Source organism: Heptranchias perlo, chromosome 24, assembly GCF_035084215.1.
Source record: "Heptranchias perlo isolate sHepPer1 chromosome 24, sHepPer1.hap1, whole genome shotgun sequence".
Classification (NCBI taxonomy): domain Eukaryota; kingdom Metazoa; phylum Chordata; class Chondrichthyes; order Hexanchiformes; family Hexanchidae; genus Heptranchias; species Heptranchias perlo.
In genome coordinates, this window is record NC_090348.1 from 27,141,427 (window position 1) to 27,159,835 (window position 18,409).

General features: G+C 43.8%; 1 protein-coding gene across 3 annotated transcripts in view; it reads left to right on the top strand.

The window, feature by feature from the left end:
• LOC137341637 (voltage-dependent calcium channel subunit alpha-2/delta-1) overlaps positions 1-18,409 on the top strand; it is a 588,942-nt gene that overhangs the window by 546,042 nt on the left and 24,491 nt on the right. For all 3 annotated transcript variants that reach the window (XM_068004938.1, XM_068004940.1, XM_068004939.1), the window contains 8 exons: positions 1,312-1,415; positions 4,488-4,583; positions 8,576-8,643; positions 9,678-9,716; positions 10,941-11,012; positions 13,526-13,678; positions 16,294-16,346; positions 17,592-17,647. In XM_068004938.1, the coding sequence (XP_067861039.1) occupies positions 1,312-1,415; positions 4,488-4,583; positions 8,576-8,643; positions 9,678-9,716; positions 10,941-11,012; positions 13,526-13,678; positions 16,294-16,346; positions 17,592-17,647 (641 nt within the window). The remainder of the gene's footprint in view (positions 1-1,311; positions 1,416-4,487; positions 4,584-8,575; positions 8,644-9,677; positions 9,717-10,940; positions 11,013-13,525; positions 13,679-16,293; positions 16,347-17,591; positions 17,648-18,409) is intronic.

Below are 18,409 nucleotides of genomic sequence, written 5' to 3' on the forward strand. Positions count from 1 at the left end.
GCCTTGGCGAGTTGCTGCAGTGCATCTTGTGGATGGTACACACTGCAGCCACGGTGCGCCGGTGGTGAAGGGAGTGAATGTTTAGGGTGGTGGATGGGGTGCCAATCAAGCGGGCTGCTTTATCTTGGATGGTGTCAAGCTTCTTGAGTGTTGTTGGAGCTGCACTCATCCAGGCAAGTGGAGAGTTTTCCATTACACTCCTGACTTGTGCTTTGTAGATGGTGGAAAAGCTTTGGGGAGTCAGGAGGTGAGTCACTCATTGCAGAATACCCAGCCTCTGACCTGCTCCTTTAGCCACATTCTTTTCGGGCTTATATGTGTACACTCCTAATCACACCATTCATACACTTTGGTGAAGAACTAATTCAAAGACAAATGCCTGCCCATGATTAAATTACAATCTACCTATTCTATATGTCGAGACACTTTAGGCCCAAAATTCCAATGGGGTTGGTCCCCCGTTGGAAGTGCAACAGAGTAGATCCCAAGTTCGCCAAAATGAGGAGGCCCAGACCTTGTCCGAAATTACTGGGATATGGTCATTTGCGTACTCTGGGTGGACAGCCCGTACCAATAACAGTACATCAATGGCGCCCTCACTGGTACACCAGTGGGAAATACAGAGTGGTGCCCTGTCGTTCCGTGGGCAGAAGAAAGGCCTCAGGAAGGGACCATTTAAAATAAAAAAGCTCTTGTGTTCCTTATGAAGCAAGCAGGACTCTTGTTGAAGGTAACTGATCTCCTCCGGGATCGATTACTGGTGCAGCCTTGCGGCCTTAGGCCGTCAGCTGGACTCGCACAAGCTTTCAGCTGGCGAGAGTTTCTCTGAGGCCTGATAAAGGGTGTACTGGGCAGAATTCCAAGGGTGGTCTGGGAACTCCACCAGATATGTCTACTTGATGTGTGGGGGTGGATGATAGATTCGCTTCATTCCCTCTGCCCTTCAGAATATCACTGGGTTCCTCACACCGGTTGGAATTCTGGCAGATGTGAGTTCCGCCCCATTTTCTAGCCCCCATCCAGCTGTTCCACCAGAGTCGCACCAGGTCTGATCTTGGGCTCTTTTGTCCTGAAAATAGATTTTTTGCTAATTGATCAACTTGATTGTCATAGTAGATGTTTGTACTAGATGCTTATTTGTCCCAGTGATAACAATTTAATCTGCAATTTTATTGAGAAGCATTCTGTATTTGCAAGTTTATCCTTCCCTTTCAAAGCTCTTTGGCTTTTAGAACATTTTCAAGATTTTATTTTAGAGCAGGTTAAAGTATGATTCTTGTTATTTCTCAAATAATATTATTTCCTTTTTAGTGCCGGAGAAGAATGGACAGAAAATCCAGAGACATATGAAGCGAGCTACTACAAAAGGAGCCTAAACAACAATATTTACATCTTCACTGCACCTTACATCAACAGTAAGATTACCATGCTTTATTCAATAGGGAATCTTGACTAGAAATGCTTGGAGATTAGGGTCATCGTTATGCAAACATATCAGAATGGACCCCGGCATAAGGTAAATGCTGGGAGCGGGAGGTTGCAGAGCCGATATCGGTCGGGGAAGGGGGAGGCAAGCCTGGGACTGCGAAGACCGAAGGGTGAGCACCCCTGCTTCTCCTGGCTCACAAGGATTCCATATAAATGTAATATTCCTTAACTTGTATCGGCCTCTTCTGGCCATTCTGCAGATTCCCACCATGGTAGAACGATCAGAGGTGGCCCTATGCGGGCATCCAGAATCCGTGAGTTAAAATTGGGACCCGGTGCTTATGACTTCATCAGGCCGTGACCATTAGATTTAAATTTAGGCCCCCGACTGTCTGCAGTGGGAGCCTAGGCCGACTTCAAATTCAATGAAGATAAAATGTCATCGGACGGGAATGATACGACCTCGGGCCGTTGAGTGGACTCTGATTATTTTAGCCCCTCCCCCTGCACAGTCCCAAAAGGCCGGGGGGTTTAAAATCGACCACATTATTTTCATAAAAGCTTCTGATGTTTTCCTTATATCGAGTACGTATAACCTCTGATTCCCATCGTAATAAATGGGAATGGTTGTGAGGCTATAGAATACACTCCCAGAATTAATGATTGAAGAAGAGACCCAGTCTAGGAATAAATGGATATGGGAACAGAGCAGGCACATGGGATTAGGAATACAGTTCTTGTGGAGGATAAACACCGACATGGATTGGCTGGACTGAACAACCTGTTTCCCTGTTGTAATTTCTGTGTAATTCCAAAAGTCACTTTGTCAGTTTCCAAATACTAGAGGCATAATGGTGTTCCTGATCGACAACATGCATGTTTTTGAAAGAAAGAATGAACATGCATATATGTAGCACTTTTCACATTCTCAAGACATCCCAAAGTGCTGCATAGCCAATTATTTACTTTTAAACTGTAGTCACGGTTGTTCTGTAAGGAAATGTGGCAGCCAATTTGCTCACAGCAAGGTTCCACAAACAACAAATGAAATTAATGACCAGATAATCTGTTCTGGTGGCATTGGTTGAAGGTTGAATGTTGGTCAGGACATTGGGAGAGCTCCCAATTCTTCTTCCAAATGTGCCATTGAATCTTTCACATCCACCTGAACAGCGAGATAGAGTCTCAGTTTAACATTTCAGCCAAAAGGCAGAAGCTCTGACAATGCATCTTTCCCTCAATAGTACACTTAAGTATCAGCCTAGATTATACGCTCAAGTCATGCAGTGGGGTTTGAACCCACAACCTTCTCAATCTGTAGTCCACTGAGCTAAACTCTTACCAAGACTCCAGTGGATTAGTGAAGCTGTCAATTTGAAATCTAACATCTGGCTGCAGCCCTACATTGTTGGTGTGAGCCTCCTCTTTGACTGGCACCATTACTTGCCGATAATCAAGCTTCTCACACTACCATTATATGATACAGCTGCATCAATACAATAAATCAGTAAAGGTGCTAAAGTCAGATAAATTCAAACAGCAAGCCTGATCGTTATTCTGTACTGAGTTACCTAATCTCAGCCATAGAAGCATTTGGGATGTGAGAATTATTCCAATAGGGTACAAACCAGGTAAATTAATGCCGACCTCATGGTCAATAATTGCTGGTGATGCCCACATCCCAAGAATAAATAAAAAGATTGCTGTCTTTAATCACTATCCATTGACCCTGGGTGAAAAATACACATGTGAACATTAGATGAGCACAAGATCAGGCTCAGTGTGATCCATTTTCTGGGTTAAAAAAAAACAACTGACATTTATTGTCCAGCCTCACAAATGTAGAATGGCCACTTGAGCATGACAGTGGAAGGCTCCTGGCACCCATAGACCGGTACACCAACAAAAGAGAGCACTCACAGCAGAGGAGGGAGAGAAATTTGGGGAAAGATAATGAGGTAGATTTCCCTCTCGGGGGCCCTGCTGGGCACTTGACTGTTTCAGCATATCTGAGTTGCACTGCACCTGTGAGGAAAGAGGTGTCCTAGAATTTCCTAGTCTTGGTCATTTCCTTGGCCCAGGCACACTCATAGCACAGGCCTGCCCCTGGCTGTGCCTTGCACTGAAAAGGGCAGGAAACAGGAGCACAGCTGCAAGCCTGAGAGGCCTGCAGAATCTTCAGTCTGCAGGTGCAAACCCCAGTGCATGGTTTCTTCACCTATCCCTCTGCCTGGGCATTGAGTGGCCCAACAATGAGGAAAATAAGGTGGGAGGCTGCGTGTTCCCCCTACTGCCTAATTTGAATGGAAACACTGGACCTGTGTTTATTACAGGCGCAGGTCTGGGACCACCCATCTGGGAAATCCCAGGGAATCCTGACAGCACAGTGGGGGCGGACACTTGATGTAACAGGTCATCGCCTCTTATTTCCTCTTGCCGCGCCTGGGAACTAAACATTCTCCAGGCGCAGCAAAAGGAAAAATTCACCCAAATAAAACCTGAAGGATTGACGTTCAGAAGGTTGTCTCACGTCAATTTTGGTCATTGGTTCAAGTGCCAGGAGCGGCTAGTGTATAAATCTGCTGACTACATGCTTGATGAGGTTAGTCCGGATATTCAGTGGGGTGTTTGTAGACAGCAACACAAAGTCTACCAGTCAGGGGAAGGACTCCACCAAGCAAACTTATTAAGTGAGCACAGGAATGACATAGGCATCATAATTCCAGGTAAGAATCAAGAGTCCCTCGTCTGCCTGTTGTCTCATCCCAACATGGATTTAAATAACCATGATTTCAGCATGTTGATGATTTTCTGTAGCTATGATATGTTCCCAACCGCTGTTTTTGTTTTATTACAGCTTTGCAAAATATATTAGCCTGCCCTGTGATATCTGCTGTTCTTAACATTTTACTGTTCATTTAGCATCTGGGAACTGAACTGTTATTTTATACTTGATGAAACACAGTGCTCAAAGAATAAAATCCCGCTGTGCCACCACATGGTAGTGTGTCATTATGGACACAAGAATAGTAACTGTTTTCATTTCATTCTTATTGCAGAAACTTGGGATGGAATACAGAGCAGCGCAGAGTCTGGCATTATGGTGAGCAGAGCTGTCGAACTTAAAATCGATGGTAAACTTCTAAAACCTGCAGGTGGGTTGATAATTTCAGTGGTTCCTTTACTTTTTTTATGTACGCTAACCCATTGTTTATATATCAGTTCAAGTTTTCACAAGGACGTGGGGGAAAATATGGTGCTAGGTTTTGGAGATCAAATCCACATGTGCTTAACTTTGTTGCCTCTAACATCAAGCAAGCCATTGGAGGCACTTCACAATGTAAACCATACAGTGGCAGGAAATATTTACGGCAGCAAAAAGCTGTTGGACCTGGGGTTTTCACTTGTCTCCTTGTGTCTGCTTAATAAGCTGTGCTCCCTGCAGCAATACATCACTTACACATACAGACACATTCAGATGGATAGCAGAGTGTTGAGTGCTTGTAGGAAGGGTGTAGGCCCAACTAAGAAAACCAGGCTAATGTAACAGCCTTCCTTTTTTAGAAAGATCAACCATTGTGTTAAACCATTGAAAGAAGAATTCCGAAGTGTTGTATCCCTCCTGTATCAACACTTTCCCTTTTGCAGTGTAAACTCATCACTCTGGCAGCAGCAAATTGCCTTTCTGCATCATGATGCATTGCTCATTCTCCCCTGCTCATGTGTGGCCTTGCTAGTCTTATGACTACTCTGAGTGTGACAGATTCAGTTGGGGAAATTGACAGCAGATTGAAAGTATTGTTTTGTTTTTAAATGATTGGTCTGGAGGATTGGCTGTATAAGGGCAATCATGACATCATGTGCACTGGATCGTTGGACTGTGTTTCCTCGCGCAAATGCACTAAACTATCCCACAGCAGGAACAGATTGGCAGGTGCTACAAGCTCATTGTGTAGTGTAAAGAAACAGGCGCAAGAAGCTGCTCTTGTCGGACAAATTGCTGCATGTAGGAGCCCTCCTATGCCTCGAGATACATTATTAATGTGAAATTCATAATCTAGTACATTGAAATTCTGTGCACTGATAGAGTGGAAATTAGTTTCTGAAATATTTATATTGGAGGTCATTTGATTCATTGGAATTCTGTACAATGGAAGAAAGGAGAGGTGTTCTGGGAAACTGGAAATCTGTACGGTGGGATTGAAAGGGAAGTGGATTGGTATACTAAAATTCTGAAGCGCTATATTGGAATTTTGTTTGGATTAGGGTCAACGATATGTTTATCTGGAGTTTCCTGTACTATCCATTGCCAATTAATCATTAATAACATTACTAGCATTTAATTAAAATGATAGACGATCTTTCCTTTTTAGTACCAGAATAATTAATGAACTATAAATGGTATGATGTCTGCAGCTACTGTTATTAACTTTTAATTAGTTCTCTTGTATCCTCTCATTAAGATGTGCTCCCGGCAGCAATATATCACTTACAGATACAGATACAATCAAATGGATGGACAGCACCCAAATGAATCCCTCAGCAGAGTGTTCTGAGTGTTCATCTGATTGTAGGCAGGGTGCAGATGCAACTAGGAAAAGTAGGAACTAATGCAGTGGCTTTCCTCTTTCTTACAGAAGGATCAGCTACTGCAGTTAACTTTTCAAACAACAATTACAGTGAATTATGGAAGCAATCTAGGGTAGGATGGATTATGAGCACCTGCCATGTGACATTTATGGTATTTTCTTATTTTTTTCCTGAGACAGCAAATTATGCTGTGGTATAGTTCCACAGGCAGTAGCAGGCGTCCTTTATCTCAGTCAAGTGCCCATTCTTTTTCTATAAGCTTGGACAGTGAGTGCAATTTGATCATTCGTCTTATGCTGTTGATGGATCTTGCTGTGTGCAAAGTGGCCATCGTGTTTGCTTACATAACCAGAGCCACTCCACTTCAAAGTAAATCCTTGACACATTTTTTGAGCTGCTGTATCAATGCAAGCTGCCGCTTGATCATCACAGCCAAGTTGAACATTATCTTCAGTTACCATCCTTATGTGAAACATCCAGCAGGGTGCTACTGGATAATGAGGAACAAGAACCTTGGCTGCTCTCTCCCTTCCGTGCTAAAAGACATTAAGGCCAATTACAGAGCCCAACCATCACAGCAACTGAAATCAGTGCAGTAGAGACTGAGGGTAGAACCCAAGACCATTCTGACTACTCGATCACACCACAACTATTGGAGTGGGGGCAGTATGATTTTCTTTTTAAAAAGGTTTACATTAGAAGAGGAGAAAGCAATTTTCCCCATTGGAACTGCTGTGTGTGGGACCTTGCTGTGTATAAATCGGCTGCTGCATTTCCACAGTTGGTCTATAGATTCACATCTTAACAGTTTATCCCACTCTATAATAGTCAAATACTCTCTCAAGCCTTAATAAATTCTTCTTTTTTAAGTCAAAAACCTTGGCTTGTGACCTTTTTTCCTCCCCTTCTAGCCTTATTATAACTGTCACGTTGGACTCGATTTTACAATGGTGGTGGGTTGGCAGCGGGGGGAGGGGGGTGAAGGTGCATGTGGCAAACCCGCATGAACTAAACTTACCGTTTCCGACGTGATCACATGTAGATTGCTGATGATTAACGTTCTCTCCGGGTATCGCGCCCGGCAGCCATCCTGATTGACAGGCTGGCTGCCGTCAGGAGCTGCAATGCGAGGAGGGGGGTGCAAGAAAGAGCGAGATCGAGACGTCATCCGGCCCTGGACTGGAAGTCCAGGGGCTGTGGGAGAATGGAGAATGGAAGATCTGGCACTGGGCTGGAAGTCCAGGGGCTGGGGGAGAATGGAAAATGGAAGATCCGGCACTGGACTGGAAGACTGCGGGGGGCGGGGGGAGGGAGAGGGGAAGATCGGGGGGGTGGGGGGAAGAAGGTGACATTGGGGGGGTGAAGAGGGAGACATCGGGGGAAGATTGGGGGTGAAGAGGGGGACATCGGGGGAAGATCGGGGGGGGGTGAAAAGGGGGACATCATAGCGGGAAACATCAGACATGGAGCAGGGTGCAAAGGTAGGTTCATTTAGTATTTTCACTTCCTTCCATGGTTTTTTATTTAACTTATTTAGTTTCTTGTTCCCTGATCCGGCCCTTCACATCTGGTTTCACCAGGCGTGAATCAGAAGCAGTGGGCAAGCCACCCAGGTAAGTTTAAAAAAAAATCTTTCTAAGTACTTAATCTGTCACAGGTAAACTGCCATAACTACCCCAATGAGGTACATTTGGCTGTTTAACTGTCATCCCGCCGACTTTAAAATTCCGGTGGGACTTCCATTTTTGGGTCGCCCACACGCACACAGGTGGGTCCCTGGGAAACTTGGAAGTCGGCAGGTTAGAGCCAGCTTCCGAACCCGAACGGGATTCCCCCTCACCCCCAATGCACCCGCAATTGCCCCTTAAAATCACCACCATTGTATGTGCTTTTCTGCTGTTGTTAGAATGGATTGGTCGTATTTTTTTAAACTTCATAATGGATGTTATTTGACCTTGAGATAAATATAGACAAGAAAATTAAGCTTCCAAAGTATGCAATGTTGCCAAACTAATTTTATTCATTCATAGCAAGAGGTAAAACCTGTCACTATCTTACAGTTTGTTTATAGTAATAAAATGAGTCTAAATACATGCACATTCTAGACCCCTTTTGCTTCTGTGAGCAACTTGAACAGTTTGCATGCACATTGGCATCTAGCTCAGTGATGTCCTCTTCAAAACTACGAGGGTGGGTTAACCCCAGTTTATTATGAGCTGCTAATTCTTGTGGTAACTTCAGAAAATCTATCCCAGGTAAAGAATTCAGACAGCATTCTTGTGGCTGTGGTTTCACACCGATGACACACTACTCAATAAGTTTCCAATCTCATCCAGGTAAACTCACAAGAAAGGAAGGATGTTTTCACCTAGCTTTGAATAGACAGCAAGAGAATGATGTTGGCAGAGATTGATGGTTCTGTGCCTTGTCCGGAAAATGGTATATGGCAGAATGGGGTGTGAGGAAAAAATAAATGAAATAGAGAGAGAAAAAAGCAAAACACAATTCCAGCTAACTCCTCTTCATTGACAATGGTGTATTTCTGATTGGGTTGCAGTTGTTGGAATAAAGCTTGATGTAAATGCCTGGATGGAAAACTTCACAAAAGTAGCAAGTAAGAGCAAGGTAAGAGCATGACACTATCGACACCAAGAGGTAGTTTGTAGAATATGGGCGCAGGTAGTTCATGGTTGTCTTAATTTTAAAGTTTTTCAGAAACAACAAACATAAATATTATTACAGTTGAACATAATTTGGACATTCTGTTGACATGTCCATACTTGCCAACTGATTTTTTTTTTAGGACAGTTCTAATTGTTATACTCTTGACTTCAGTTTCAATTCACCCTACCATTTCCCAACTTATACAATTAAGTCCCAAAATTCCTGGGGCTAGAGAGGGTTGAATGGTCAATTTCTATCCGAGGAAGCCGGAATATGGGTTACGCTGGGTTTCCATACCATTTGTAACCAGCCTTTTAAATTCTAGCAGGGGAGTTCTTCCACCTGTTAGGGGGCGTGTCTGGGGGAGTTTCCAGGCTTCCACGGATAATTCCGCCCTTTATGTATTTGAAAGACCTCAGCAGAACTCATGTTAGTTGAGAACTGGTGTGAGTCCCTTTGTGGCCTTCTGAAGGCCCCAAACCTCCTCTTGAATAAGGGTGGATCGCCCTTGGTTTAGGATTTGGGCCAGAGTCTCTGGGTTGGGACTAGGACGGCGACAGTTTTATTCTATTGCACATGCACTGACTGAGTGAGAGTCCAGAAATTTCAAGGCCTTACTTTATCTATGGCCTTGTAACCAAGATGAAACTTCTCCAACTCACTCAAGCTGCAGCACATAACTCATTCTCCTTCCTCCTTTCTCCAAAAAGCCTGCTCACATATCCTCCTTTTGCTAAAACGCTGCTCACCCTCTTTGTCTTTCTCTCTCCCTGCTCCCCCATCAAAACCCTGCCACCTCCCCCTCCACTGACGTGCTGGTCTCTGTCCACCCTCCATTGAAACCCTGCTTACTCTATCCACACGGAAACCCTCTTTGCATCATCTCCCAAAGGTTCAAATACCAAATTAACAGCAATTAGCAAATGTGGCTTATATGTCTTAATTTTAAATTGCAAGGACTTTTCAAATGTACTAATCAAATGCTTTTGTTGCAGTGTTATGGAGGGATCTGTGACTGCACAAAGAATAGCAAGGTATGACTGGGCTCACCTTTACAGTACCTGTATTAGATCAGAAGACAAATTTAACTTTTCTTTGTCATCATGACAGTCCTCCTGCGCGAGGGCTTAGCTCTCCAGTGGAGATTTAGTCCTCCAGTGGAGAGCTTGAGAGCAGGCTGTTACCTGGCTCATGGACTAAACTTGCCCAAAATCTGCCTTTCTCTCGAGCATAACTTCAATATGAGTAAGTTGCAATCTTTGTTTCAGAAAATAAAATAAATTGGCCCCAGCTATTGATTGCTTGGAGAAGTTAAAGAAATACTGTCCGTGATATACAGGCATTTAACATTTGTAAAATAAGTACTGCTAGCAGAATGTTAATGGTGGGGAGCCCAACCTAGTGGTAAAGTATGGACCAGAAGCATTTTAATAGCTTTGATTTGACAAGCATAAACGGGTAATAAAAGTTCCAGGAGCTGTGCTTTGAGTTAATCCTGAACCCACTCATGCCTGATTGGAAGACCAGAAATGGATGCTATTTAGCACTACATCACTGATTTAAATATGAATAAATTTTGTGAGCTTCATTCAAGAGGAGCACGGATCAGAGAACTGCACCAGAGGTCTGTGCACCCGATTTGTGGCGCTCATTTTCTGATTAATTTTAATGACTGGAAAATTGTGAGTGATATGAATTGGACGCACTGAACCTCATGCCGGATTCTCCGGTCAAATAATGCTCACAGAATTTACCCTACAGTAATGTCTATTAATATTCCTGTCAGCGCATCAGAAAATGTTTTGCTATGCACATTTTGAATATAAAATCATAACATGCAAACTTTTTTTGAGTTTTGTAGTTTCACTGTTGTAAACTTCAGCACATGAACTTTGGGAAGCATAAACTTGTAATAGAATTTGTTGATTAATTATAAAAGAGAAAAAAAGTCTTTCCTCATTTGGATTAGACTTTTTACTGAGATGGATAACTGATAAAATATTCACTTGACATTAATGCCAAATGGAACCATTTGGACAATCTCAACCCAGCTCCAGTGATTGTGAGTCTACAATGCAAATTTCATGCGAGCTACTGAACTCAACTGTTGTGCAGTAACCGGGAGGGCCATAAGTGAAGTACAGAAAATAACCTTAAAAAAAACTGTATCTGAATCCAAAAAGTTGCATAAATGCATGTTTGTGCCGTTCAGATTGATGCCGTTGTATCATTCACTTTTGCTGTCGTTTTCTCTGCAGCACTTTGACTGTGTTATATTGGATGATGGTGGGTTCCTGCTAATGTCAAACCAGGATGATTATATTGGAAAGGTAAATGCTATTATGCCTCTGGGCCTTGGTTGATTTTAATCCTTCGAGTGTTACATATCTGCATTATGTTAAAGATGATGAACATGTTTTCCTTCAACACACGTTTACAGGAATGTTTTCTGAAGTAATAATACTGATTTCAGGACAAATATTGGCAATAAAGTAAGGGAACAATAGATGACACAATGGGTTCGCACATTGTCTTTTCATCTCTGGGATCTGGGTTTGAATTCATCCCAGACTATTGCCCACAACACAAAACTGCTCCTTATTCAACACTAATGGCCACTAAATTAACAATATTGTGAGAAACCACAGATATGGTTTGTGTGGGAAATGGATATGTGTCTCTGGTATAGTGGGGGGTGCTCTTCTGAGACTTATTTATAGAATATATAGGAATCATTACATCAATCCAATGCAATACAGGTGATAGGAGGGGGATGCAGCAGAGGGACTGGCAGCTGGTGGGGTGATTTTTGTGGGACCAGGAATAACATTCATGCTCCTCCTGGCCCAACAAAAATTGCTTTTTAAAAAAAACTTACCGTCAGGTTTTCTGAGCAGCCTCCACCGATCCCTTTAAGGACCATCGGTTTGGCCGCTCTATATTAAGTTGCACTGGGTGGGGCTGTCAGAATGATTCGACTTGACTCCAATTGGATATAGTGATACTTCATTAACTTCACACAAGGATCAACACATGCAGGTGTCTAAGCAGTAGTTAACAGTACAGAAGAAGAATTATGTTACCCTTCCGTTCTGGGTAGAAGGTGTGTTCGCTTCTCGGTCCTCTTGCTTCTACATCCTATCAATTACGGACCTTCACTTTTATACCCTTAAAAGAAAGAACGGAACTGCGGCAAAATACACCCAATCAGGTATTTTCCCCAATACTCCCCTTAATTTACCCAATTGTATGGACAATACGTACTTATCCAGAAGAGACAGTGCCTGTGGCTCTCCTTATCTCTCCTTATCCTTCTCAATCCCTGCAGTTGATGAGTCACCCCATAGGCCTTGAAGATAATGGGAGTTCTAGCTAGCTTCATCATTCCACTATGTCTGAAGGAGTGGAGATACCAATGTGTTCTCCCCACTCTCCTCCCCACCCCCCCCCCCCCCCCACAGTTTGCAATAACAAGATGCTTATGGCTGTTGGTCATCCTGTAGCTTCAATAAGTGAATTCAAAAGCAGCCTATTTGGTAACACAGCAGTTCCAGCTAAAGCCTTGACTATTTAACCCTTTCAAGCCTGGTTCCCCTAAATACCTTCTAAACCTATATTTCCTTGCAGGGCAGCGCTATGGAAGCTCAAAATTTCATTGGGGTCCTAAATACATCGTAGGACTTTAACGCTACCCGCTGGGCGGAAACCAGGCGGATGGGCAGTTAAATTTGCCCAGTTTACTTACTCGCTTGTAAGCCGCCAGGATCCTGCTGTCCGGGATTTTAACCTGCTTTCCTGGGCAGGTGGCAAGGACACCCGCCCAAAGTCAGCGGGGTCCTTCTTTACACATGCATAGATGAGGTCATCGGGACCTGTCTGCAATTTTAACTGAGGCCTTGGTGGGGAAGCCGCCTCAGCTTTCCCATCAGGTGAAGGGCAGTCAAGACTTGCCGGGAAGAAGAGGCTGAAAAAGGTATTGTTTTTTTTCTTTCCTTTGTGGGGTCAGAAGGAGCAAGAGTGCCCTTCTGGGCCCCACAAGTGAAGCTTAGGCCTCCCTCTTCCCAAATACGAGATCTCCTGACAAGGCGCCCGGAACTCGATCCCGCCGCCTACGTTGTGTGAGCGGGTGGCCTCTGGGCTGCGCGGTTATCCGTCGCATCCTGCCTGTTCCGGGCAGGAGGTCAGCTGGCGGGATTTAAATGAGGCCTGGGAGTTAAAATAGCCTGGGTCTCGTTTCTGTAGCAGCGGATGAGTTTCAAACTCACCTTGCTACCCATCTGCTCAGAACCCGTCCAAAGTTAAAACCGGGGCCTTGGTCTAATTGGTTGACGCTCTGAAGTGCTCGATTCAAGGTAAGGTTTAGGAGCGAACTAACTTACATTTAAATAGCACCTTTTACACCTTCAGTCCCAAAGTGTTTCATAACCAATGAATTTTAAAGTGTAGCCACTGTTTTGTAGGCAAACACAGCAGCCAATTTGTGCTGTTGTTTATCTTGTTGCAGAGTTTCCTTAGAAGCCATTTCAAAGCAATACTTTGTAGTGTTTCATCGTGTGTTGATTTGTATATGTCAATTATTTATCGATCATTGGTGAAAAATAACTGACGTCTGACTTGTACATCTGGAATTTCCTCGAGGGGTCCTGCGATCGGCCGCCACAACTTTGGCACTTGATCGTTGGAAGCCCCACTTACACGATTTATCCGAGGTTTCCGTTAATTTTCCACTGAGTTTACGGTGGCTGATCGGGAGAACTCTTGATGAAATTCCTGGCGGTATACTTTAAAACTCTGGTGTGAGCTGAAGGTCGAACAATGTTGTTAATTCCCATTGCTGTTTCAGATTGGCAAGTTCTTTGGTGAGATTGACCCAAGTCTGATGAGACACCTTCTAAACACGTCGTTATACGCCTTTAACAAATCCTATGATTTCCAGTCTGTGTGTGATCCAGAAACTAAGACAAGAGCTGCAGCTGGGCTTCGCTCGGTCTATGTTGTAAGTGAATTAAAGTTATTGATATCAATTACAATGTAGCCTCAGTTCTTAGACAATGCCTGCATATAGTCATATAACTACAAACTGGGACAGATTTAATTTCACATCACTGGAGGTACAGACCTACATGTTTTGTTTAGCTTACAACATTTTAATTAAAAGGAGATTGTTCCCAAATTTGCATTTTATTTAAGAAACTCCTTATTTTCTATTGACATTGTAATGAGAAATAGTTGAAGACCGCAGATGTTCTTACTATATGTCACTAAGCACGACGTGCCCTGTCAAAATTTAATTGTGGACCTCTGCGTGCTGCAGTGTTGCCTTTTGACAGAAGCTTGCCAACCTCCATCAGTCCCAGCTCCGAGACTCGCATATTCTGACATGAATTCCAGAAGTGAGATGAGAGCGACTGCCCTTGACATCAAGGCAATATTCAACCGAGTGTGGTACCAAGGAGCCCTAGTCAAAGTGAAGTCAATGGGAATTAAGGGGGAAGCTCTCCGGTGGCTAGATTCATACCTGGGACAAAGGAAGATGATTGTGGTTGTTAGAGGCCAATCATCTCATCCCCAGGACATTGCTGCATGAGTTCCTCAGGGCAGTGTCCTCGGCCCAACTTTCTTCAGCTGCTTCATCAATGACCTTCCCTCCATTATAAGGGCAGAAGTAGGGCTGTTCTCTGATGATTGCACAGTGGTCAGCTTCATTCGCAATTCCTCAGATAATGAAGCTGTCCACATCTGCTGGCAGCAAGACCTGGACAACATCCAGGCTTAGGCTGAAACATGGCAAGTAACATTTGTGCCGCACAAGTGCCATCTAAAACTAAAAGAATACCTAACCTCTTCCCTTGACATTCAGTGGCATTACCATCAACATTCTGGGGATAACCTTTGACCAGAAACTCAACTGGACCAGCCAAATAAATGCCATGGCTACTAGAGCAGGTCAGAGGCTGGGTATTCTGCAGCGACTGGCTCACCTCTTGACTCCCCAAAGCCTCTCCACCACCTACAAACACAAGTCAGGAGTGTGATGGAATATTCTCCACTTGCCTGGATGAGTGCAGCTCCAACAACACTCAAGAAGCTCCACACCATCCGGGACAAAGCAGCCCACTTGATCAACACCCCATCCACAAGCTTAAACACCCATTGCCTTCACCACCAACGTATCGTAGCTGCAGTGTGCACCATCCACAGGATGCACTGCAGCAAGACGCCAAGGCTTCTTCAGCAGCACCTCCCAAACCCGTGACTTCCACCAACTAGCACAAGGGCAGCAGGCGCGTGGCAACATCATCACCTCCAGGTGCTCCTCCAAATCTCACACCATCCTGACTTGGAAATATATCGCCGTTCCTTCATTGTCACTGGGTCAAAATCCTGGAACTCCCTACCCAACAGCATTGTGGGAGTACCTTCACCACACGGACTGCAATGTTTCAAGAAGGCAGCCCCGCACCACTTTCTCAAGTGCAACTAGGAATGGGCAATAAATGCCGGCCTTGCCACCAACACCCATGAATAATAACATTTAAAAAATTCTCCTACTTGGTAATATGGTTTAGTAAACATATTCAATTGCATCCAAGTCCAGTGAATACTGTACCTGTTGTACTCCATTTAAATACACAACAGTTACACTGGGATTGAGCCCATTAGTGCACTGAGGTGCTGATCCTGCCACAGTATGAAAGGTCATTTGGAGGGCAGCTAATCAGCATAGTGAATACCTACGCCACCAGAGGTAAATCTCAGGTACCTACCAGACCATACAGTTCAGAAATTCCAACATCTCTTGCCGTCTGTGGGAGTGGTGCTTGGTCTCCAACTTCTTCTCTTGCCCCCTCCCAGGGAAATTATTTTATGGCTCCTTCAGCCCATATATTTTTTTAAAAATAGATCTTACCTAATTTCTGAGGGTCCAGACTACTTCCCTAGTCTGGAGGCTCAGATAAGCCCATTTGCACCCTTCAGGAAACCAGTATTCCTCATTTCACTGGGTGTCCCGTCCTTCGTACTTAGCCAGGTCCCACTGAGGTCAGGGAAATGGAAACTCCCAGTGGAGGTAGTCCCTTCCCTCAGCCCCACCCCTCCCAACACGAGAATGGGGGAGGGGGGGCGGATGAGGGAGGGTCCCTGGGTGTGAACGCACTTCAGGGATTTATTTTAAATGTGGGGTGACTAGATTTGATTTCACTTGGTTTGGTCGCCTTTTTTCATCCTTAAACATTATACACTGAATGGGAATACGCTGCAAATACTTAACAGCAGAGTCCTGCAAAACAAGAAGGAAACTAAATGACAGAGGGAGCATTGCCCTCCTCCCAAGTATCATACCCATTCAGCCAGAATCATAGTTATCAATTAATATACATTAGTTCACTAGTTCATTTTGAAGAGAGTGTCCCCCAAACACCTCTTTACCACCCACCCCCCTCCATTTCAGAAATCTTGGACCACCTTGGAAAACTGTTGGCAATTTGAGTGATATATTCCTGAATTATCTTATATTAATAGAAAACATTTAAAAGCATGATTAGTTAGTTACTGTTTACTGAGTTCAATACTGTCCTGAATTAATAATGCTGTTTTTTAAATCATCTTTAGCCCAGCATAGTCGATATTTTGAATATAGGTTGGTGGGCGTCTGCTGCTGCATGGTAAGTGACAATAGTTTACTCATACTTATATTATCAGACTTAGTTAAACAAGTGAAAAAATTACACCAGTTTTGAGGGCATCAGGGATTAGAACACATCGATAGGGCAGCCGTTAGACTGGATTAAATATGTAAGGGTTCTAGGCTTTGGGCATTCAGTTTGACCACAGAATAAATTCAGACAGGACATTCAGGGATAACTTTACCCGACTTGGATCCTGCATACAGAACATTTAACTTTGTTAATGGTGCTCTAACTTTCTTACAGCACCTGTGTCCTTTGCCTACACATGCTTGGGAGAGGAGCACCTGGAGGTCCAGCTACTCGCCCAATGTTAATTTTGAGAGTGCACTACCCACTAACCTGGATAGCAGTGATTCATCAGATGGGCTCAATGCCTATTTTGAATTTGTCACTCTGCTTCTGTCCCTGTGCTTTTATTGTTATGTTGCTTGGTTCACCTGTTTAAATTTGGTGTGGCCAATGGTTTGGAAAGGCCTGTTCTCAGTGCTGCACCCTCATGAGTTGATTTAGGATTTATGGATCAATGAGTGAGCAGCTCTGATGAGAGCTTTCCAAATTCAAACAGGTGCACCCAGCCTCATGTAAATATTACAGGAAATACAGATTGAACGTCTAGAAGAGTGAGTGAGTCACACACCCCACTGCTGACCTTCATACACTGGATGCTGGAGCCCAACAGGGAGCAGTGCATCCAGCGTTTGAAGGGTGCAAATACACAGGATACACAGCGGAGGCCGTGTTTCCTTCATTTGCGTGAAGTTTACACACACATGGAATTCGTTTGCTCACAGGAATGAGTAATATGAATAAATTGTTTCACAATAGAGTTTAAATTCAATAAAATATAATTGGTGAAAGAAAAATAAATGATTTAATGTCGTTGCCATTAATCATTTTTTCAAATGTAATTTGTTTTAAGTATTCATCAATAGTAAATGAAATATTTAGTCGTTCTTCAGTTCTGCATTCAACTTTTAACAAATAGGGCTAGATATTAATCTTCACTGTCTGGCCAGGAATCTGAAGGGGACAGATCACACATCCTTTATGGACCCCGTCTGATTTTCGTTCCACTGTGGAATGAGCATCTGGCAGATTCTGTAAAGGGCATGTGATCCGCCGAGCCACATTACTGCCCAGACAGTGAAGGGGAAAATCTATCCCATAGTTCTTGTCCCCAGTGTTCGAACATTCATTCTTTATCTCTTCATTGATGTCCAGGTCCTTACTGCAGCAGGTGTTTCTCAGCCTTACCTTCCCACGCTTTCTTGAAGCAGGTACATGAAGATTTGTTTGGTAGAAGCTGTTGTTTCTAATGTGTCTTTAGGTAGATTTTATTGCGGTGCATTCATACTATGGCCACGATTTTACACCTTGACAGAATCCCGGCGTATTTCGGTCAGGTGGGAGCTCTGCCCACCCCTGACCATGAACAGGTTAGGGTTATTTGACTTTTTTTTAAGTGGGCTCCTGGTGAGATTCCTGCTTCATTGGGGATCCCACCGGGGTGCAGGAGAGGCAGGAAAATGGCTGTGGAAGGTCTCAGCCTGTCACATTAAAATGTGGCTGGTGACATTGGTGCTGGCCAAAGCGATTTCTACATTATTTTTTTAAAGTCCATAGTCTATTCAATCGATCACCCTGCTATTGACTGTACAGGCTAAAGTAATCTTTTAACGTTGCCATGGCAACTCTGGACACCAGGGGGTAAATTTTAACCCCCAAGAACGATGGGTTGGGGGCTGATGGGCAGTGAAAATGTTACGCTTTCAGAGCAGGACTGCGTCCCGGCTCCAACACGCCCACTTCAGGGTTGAACCCAGGCAGATTTGTTTGCCTGTGGAAAGCAGACACCAGGAAGTCCCGCCCCCACTTAAAGCCGGCGGGCCCACATTTAAAAGGGCAATGTACCTCATTGAGATATTTGAGGTACTTAATAGTTTGTATATTGTACAATTAAAACAAATTTAACTATACCTGTTCAGGTTTCCCATCGCTTCCCTTTCACATCAAATGAAAGCAGGCGGGAAGGGCCGGAT